Source organism: Tupaia chinensis, unplaced genomic scaffold (genome assembly GCF_000334495.1).
Source record: "Tupaia chinensis unplaced genomic scaffold, TupChi_1.0 Scaffold138812_1, whole genome shotgun sequence".
Lineage (NCBI taxonomy): Eukaryota > Metazoa > Chordata > Mammalia > Scandentia > Tupaiidae > Tupaia > Tupaia belangeri.
Genome location: NW_006198705.1, coordinates 725712 through 732566, shown reverse-complemented (window position 1 = coordinate 732566; position 6855 = coordinate 725712). Strand labels below are relative to the sequence as shown.

At 48.7% G+C, this 6855-nt stretch overlaps 1 protein-coding gene across 1 annotated transcript in view; it reads left to right on the top strand.

Annotated features, from left to right (window-relative positions):
• LOC102470671 (serpin B6) overlaps nucleotides 1–6631 on the top strand; it is an 11724-nt gene extending 5093 nt beyond the window's left edge. The window contains exons 4-6 of the mRNA XM_014592918.1: nucleotides 1453–1595; nucleotides 5217–5372; nucleotides 6096–6631. Of these exons, the coding sequence (XP_014448404.1) occupies nucleotides 1453–1595; nucleotides 5217–5372; nucleotides 6096–6500 (704 nt within the window). The 3' untranslated portion in view covers nucleotides 6501–6631. The remainder of the gene's footprint in view (nucleotides 1–1452; nucleotides 1596–5216; nucleotides 5373–6095) is intronic.
• Nucleotides 6632–6855: the final 224 nt, after the last annotated feature.

Sequence of the window (6855 nt, the reverse complement as noted above, 5' to 3'; positions counted from 1 at the left end):
GAGAGACAGAAAGCGAGAAATCACCCCCCAGGGGGGATGGCCATGCCGCAATCCCTTCTCCTCCATTCTTCTCTCAGGATCTCGGGCACACACGCACACGCGCCCGGCATGAGTTTAAGCCACCGGGTGGAGTACTCGAACCACAGTCGGTTACATGGGAGTTCAGCGACATAGCCATTATGCTAACTACTGGTCCCCCCCCAAAAATTTCTAGAAGTAGTTTAATCAGTCTCATTGTCAGTTCCTTCACAAGACTGTCAAACATAAACAGGATATTTTTCCTCTGAGTAACAGTGAGCTTTGAAAGTTTGCTTCTGAAATGTCAGTCAATGACATTTTCTCCAGTGTTCCCCTGCTGTCATCAATGAATGTGTGATGTCTCTGGATATTTGGTACACTTCTTCCAGAACGGGCCACACTTTAATGTTTTTGATTGTTTTGTTTTGTTTTTGCTAACATTAGTATAGTCTTTCCTTTTACAAATGGTCTAAAGAAAACTCGTCACAGGTCTGGGCTGTTTTTCTTCATGGTATCAATTACGCTCTATAGTTTTCACACCTTATCGCAAGACACTTAGCCACGCTTTGTCTACGTGCAGCTCTTAATTTAAACTCTTCTTTAAACCTGTAAAGGACATCTTATGTTCTTTGTTTATATTTTAAAGTTTAGTTATGTCTTTCTTCCATGGGGGGGACTTCTAAACAGTCATGATGCCATGACCCACCTGTAGCCCGAGCCAGCCCCAGATCATGGACACACACCTGCCTCGCATACTCAGGGAGGTCTCTGGCTATGAACCTGGAACCTTCCCCAGTGGGTCAAACTTGTAGAGTGTCAACTTTACCACTGTGCCACCATCTAGCTCCTAAATACTGACTCTGACAATCCGTTAAGTTCCTGTTTTTAAGTCATATGTGCTAGACTACTTCTGTCACATGTGTTATGAATACATCCTGCACAATATTAACATCTATACATTCATTTTTTTATTTTAGAGAGATTATTGTTATAGAGTGTGTGCGCTCGATGGAGAAACAGAGAGACAAAAAGTGAGAAGTTACTCCTGGGGGGATGACCACATCCCAATCCCTTCTCCTTTGTTCTCCTCTTGGAATCCTGGGCACACATGACATGCGCACAGTGTGAGTTTAAGCTGATGGGTCCGGGACTCGAACCGCTGTTGACTATGTGTAAGTCCAGCAATGTAACAAGTACACATCTGCTGGTCCCTATCTGTTCATTTTATTTTTGTCAATGGTTTTATCTTACCAGAATTTTAAAAGTTTTTGTCACTTTGTTTTAGGGTCAGAAATCCCTTTATATTTGGAAGACAGTGAAATCCTTTATCCATGTACTTCACTACTCAAGGAGACAACTCATCTGACTATCATCCCTAGTGTGTCTATTAGCAGTCTTTTGGCTAACTGATTCTTCCAATCTCCTTCCTTGCAGGAAAAATTACAGAATTGCTGTCTCCAGATTCAGTGAATTCACTGACTAAACTAGTTCTGGTCAATGCCATCTACTTCAAAGGAAACTGGGAAAGGCAGTTCGAGAGAGAGAGTACCAGGGAGAGCCCATTCAAAGTCAGCAAGGTGAGTATCGCGCGACAGCAAAGGAGGTCGGTGTTGCCCTGGTTTCCGACATGAGGAGGCCACCTGTGCTTATGCAGCCTTGGGAACCCCAGCACTGGGCCTTCCCCCCCCCAGCCTGGGGCCTTTTTCTCGCCCTTCCCGTCCTTTCATCCTTTCGTGTGTCGTCACAGGTGGACACACTCCTGCGGCTCCCTGGGCTGTCACTCCTGCGGCTCCCTGGGCTGTCCCCGCCGTGCCGTGCTGGTGCGTTCTGTCTACATGGCAACCTGAAGGTGTAGCGCTCAGGGTTAAGTAAGGCCCTTCGGGGCTTCTCAGAACTTCTAGATAAAGTCCAAACTCCAAAGTGTGGTGGACGAGGCTTGCCCTAGTCTTGTTCTAGTCTGTTCTATTACTAGATAACTGAATTACCTACGTCTGGGTACTTTATGAAAATTGAGATTTATTCTGCTTACAGTTTATGGGACCACAGTCCTGGGGCCACATCTAGTGAGGGACATCTTGCTAGTCTAAACACAGTGGAGGGCAGAAACTTGAGCACAGCAGAACGTGCCTCTGCTTGTCTCACTCCTTCTCCTTGGAAACCAGGACTCAGTTGTGGGGACCCCACCCAGGTGCCTCATCACTTCCCAGCGGTCCCACCTGTCAGCACATCAGATGAAACCTTTCCTTTCAACACTGATACAATGGCTCCACAAATATTAACACGTGGGTTCTTGGGGGACACATTCAAACCATAGCAAGGCTCTTGGTGGACCTAATCCTGCCTGTTTCCCCCATTTCTCTCTCTTCATTCCCATCAGTTCCTACACACTCCTCTCTTTCCAGCGGCATCCCATCCAAAGCCTTTGAAGACAGCCCTTTCTTGGCGTGGGTGTCTGTGTCCCTCCTTTAAGCAGTCACTGCACCCCCTGCTGGCCTCTATGGGACATTGCAGGTGTTGAAGGACTAATGAAGACCAGCTGAATGTATATGACTATCATACTGGTGCCTTGCACGTAGTTGGTGCTCAGTAAATACTGACCCAAGGACTGCTTTCGTCTAGTTTTGAGGGCAAGCATAATGTAAGTACAGGTTGTGTTTAACGGCAGGCAGACAAAGAGACATGTCCATAGGATAAGCCCAGAGTTGAGCCTGCACGAGCTTGGAAAACGTTATTTGGCTAAGCCCTCTATCCCTCTCTCACAGAATTCAGTTTATCTTTTACTTATCTTTAATTATAAAGATATTCCCACACATGCCAAAATACACAAGATGGACTCATTGCAGTGTATTCTTGACTACTGACCATAAGTTAGTTTTGACCTAACCAGGTTGATTTGAACCTGAACCCTCCTTCAGTTTCTCAAGAAATGTATTTCCTGTCAAGGTTTATTCTGAAATGAACTGTCGTATTTTCTCTTGGCAAAAGTATACTATCCTGGATGATAATTTTTTTTTTTTTGGGGGGGAGAGGTTTTTGCTATAGGGCATGTGCGGTCGTCAGACAGAGACAGAGAGACAGAAAGCGAGAAATCACCCCCCAGGGGGGATGGCCATGCCGCAATCCCTTCTCCTTCATTCTCCTCTAGGGATCTTGGGCATGCACGCACATGCGCCCGGTGTGAGTTTTAAGCCACCGGATCCAGGACGCAAACCGCGGTCAACTATGTGGGAGTCCAGCGACATAGCCATTACGCTAACTGCTGGTCCCTTAACCTGGATGATAATCTTTAATAAGATGTTTGTCAGGACATCATTCAGTTGCAAGTCACAGAATCCCTAGTCACTGTACTTTGACTTATAAAATTCCCTGGAGCTCTGGAGAACAGTGACCAGGCCTGCTGTGGGTGATGCATAGGAAATCAGCTCTCTTCCTGCTGTGCTGTCCTCAGTATGTGGCCTTCTTACTCATGGTCACAAGATGGCACAGAGGTCACCTTCCAGACCAGGCAGGGAGGAGGGGGAGGCGAAGGGCCAAGAGCAAGAACCTTTTCCTGTGGAGAGTCTGACCATCCTATTCAGGAAGGGAAGCCTTGCTTCTGTATCACAAAGTCCAGAACTATTTCACGTGAATCGGAGTGAGGAATAGTATCTGCTTTCTCATCCCTGTAGTAGAGAAAAACACCGGAAAGGGCTGCAGTGCTAAGTGCACCAGCCTGTGGTGGTGGTGGTGTGGGCGGGGGCGTGGACTGGGGTACGGAGTCCGAGGACACAGATTTTGAGTTGATATGGATCTTTTAAAATTCATGGAGAGCACCTGCATGTGCACAAGAAGGGTGGGGAGAGGAAGGAGGGATGGGAGAGCCCTCCACAGGACTCTGTCATACAACGATCCCCTTCCTGCAGTCCTTCAGCCCACTGGGACAAGCTGCACTGGTCCTCGGGGATGGCCACGCCACAATCCCTTCTCCTCCAGTCTCCTCTCGGAATCTTGGGCACGCACGCACATGCGCCTGGCACAAGTTTCAAGCCACCGGGTCCAGGACGCGAACTGTGGTCAACTACATGGGAGTCCAGCGACATAGCCATTACACTAACTGCTGGTCCCTTATCTAACTTTATTTATTCACTTTAATTTGATCAGAGAGGGAGAGGGAGAGAGAGAAAGAGAAAGAAAGTGAAAAAGCAAGACGCCAGGTCTGGGAATCGAACTGAGGTTGGCCAAGTTGGAGTCCAGCACCCTCAATGACACACCACCTGCTGGTTCCCTAGTTCCTTATTTCTACAGGAAATGAAACATATCACACAATTACGTATTTGGTGAGTCACCCAGCTACTGAGGTTAGATCCTTATGTATTATAAGATTAGAGGGCTTGGGTCTTGGAGACATGCAGGGAGGAACTGTCTAAAGCAGGGGTCAGCTTCTGCAGCCTGCAGACCAAAGCCAGCCACTGTCTCATGTGTTTAAAGTCGTGGGACTGGCCCCATAGCCTACTGATTAATGGAACTGGATCCTACATGTCTAGGCATGGCTCTAATCCTGGCCCTGGCGATGTGACAACCATACCAGGCACTTGTGTGAGCACACCAACATCCTGATATGGCGGAGAGATGTTGGAGAAGCGATGGCGTCATGACCATGCTCCATGGGAGGGATCTTTCTCTTTTTCTCTCTCTGTCCGCTGAGTATACACACCCTCTGGTAATGGAAAAACTAAACAAATGGATGTTGGCAGGTAGTGATTAAGGTGCTGTTCTCCCAAATGACCAGCCCGGGTTCAAGTTCTAAGCCCGGCCACCTGAAAATCATGCTGGGTGCAAGTGCTCGTGTGCCCAAAATCCAGAGAGGAGAATGGAGAAGGGATTGCTGCATGGCGAACCACCGTAGAAGTGATGTCTCACCTTCCCTTTCACTGTCTCTGTCTTTCTCTGACAAGCACATGTGCCCTATGGCAACCATGAATAAATAATTAAAATAAAAAATGAAGTCATGAGATGAATGAGATCCACCATAAGAAGAGCAGTGGGTCCTCCAGTATTTGGAGGTTGCCGTAATGAAGACAAGCTGGCAGAGAGGGGCCAGCGGGATGTTCTGGACACCAAGGGAAGAAGGTGTTTCTAGGGCCTAAGTGTGGCTGGCTCTGTCAGATTGGCCCAGCGGGTCTTGATTTGATTTAATGTTTTCACTGTTCCCTTTCTAGGATGTGGTAAAACCTGTGCAAATGATGTATATGAAATCGACTTTTAAAATGACCCATGTAGGAGAAATATCCACCACAATCCTGGTGCTGCCCTATGTCAGCCAGGAGCTGAACATGGTCATCATGCTTCCAGATGAAAACACTGAACTGAAAACGGTAACGAGCTCCAAGTGACAATCCTGCAGGGACGGGAGGGAGCTGCCCTAGGGTGTCTCTAGCAGCTCTCCATGTCTCTTGTTCCGGTGAGCTGTGTGCGCCCTAGTGCCACTCTGACCAGGCCGTGCTGAGCTGCCCTGTGTAGAACTCCCAGATCCTGGCACATGGCCCTGGTAGACAGCACTGTCCTGGGTCTAAAATCTGCACATGTGGGCAGTGGTAAAACGCTCAGGAGGCCGGCCCATGTGGGAAGGTTCCCAGTTCCTGCCCTGAGACCTCCCTGAGTACACCAGGCAGGCAGGAGTCTATGACCCAGGCTGGCCAGGAATGGGGGTGACGACCCTCTTGGAGGTGCTTTCTCTGTCTCTCCTTTTCTTTCTTTGTCTCTTTTGTTCATGGCAAAAATAAATATATGGGGAACCAGCAGTTAGTGTAATGGCTATGTTGCTGGATTCCCACGTAGTCGACCGCGGTTCGCGTCCCGGACCCGGTGGCTTAGAACTCACACCAGGTGCATGTGTGTGCGTGCCCAAGATCCCGAGAGGAATGGAGGAGAAGGGATTGCGGCGTGACCATCCCCCCTGGGGGGTGATTTCTCGCTTTCTGTCTCTATGTCTCTCTCTGTCTGTCTGGTGAGCGCACATGCCCTATAGCGAAAACCTCTCAGAAATAAATAAATAAATAAATAAATAAATAAATGCATAACCAACGCTCTTATTCCAGGTGGAAGAAGAAATAACTTATGAGAAATTCTTAGACTGGACGAGGGATGATATGATGGATGAAGAAGAGGTGAAGGTTTTCCTCCCTAGGTTTAAGCTGGAGGAAAATTACGACATGGGGGCCGTCCTCCGCAGGCTCGGCATGACCGACGCCTTCGAGCAGGGCAGCGCAGACTTCTCCGGAATGTCGTCCAGGAGAGACCTGTTCCTGTCCAAGGTCGTGCACAAGTCCTTTGTGGAGGTCAACGAGGAGGGCACCGAGGCCGCGGCGGCCACTGCTGCCGTGATTATGTTACTTTGTGCCAGGATCATACCCAGCTTCAGGGCCGATCGCCCCTTCCTGTTTTTCATCAGGGAGCAGCAGACCAATGGGATCCTGTTTGTTGGCCGGTTTTCCTCCCCGTGAGGATCTCCGCACGCAGCGTTTCTCTCTCTCTCTCTCTTTTTTTTTTCCTGCTGCCACCTTTCCCTCTGACACTCTTGTGCCTGCCACCCAAGTGACCTTATCAGTTCTGTTGCAACAGATCAAAAATAAAGGCCCCAATTGTGGAATCCGGTGTCATGAACCCCCATTCTGTGTGTTCACCTATGAGATGGTTTTCTAGCACTGAAACTTTGAAACAGCCCCGTTCTGCAGTCTGTCATCACACTGGAAGGGGAGCTCTCTCCTTAGCTACCTCCTGCATGGACCCCACATTGTCACTGTGGAGAGACAGCTGCCCTTGCTGTGGACCATACTTCTCCTCCCCAGGCCCAGGGAG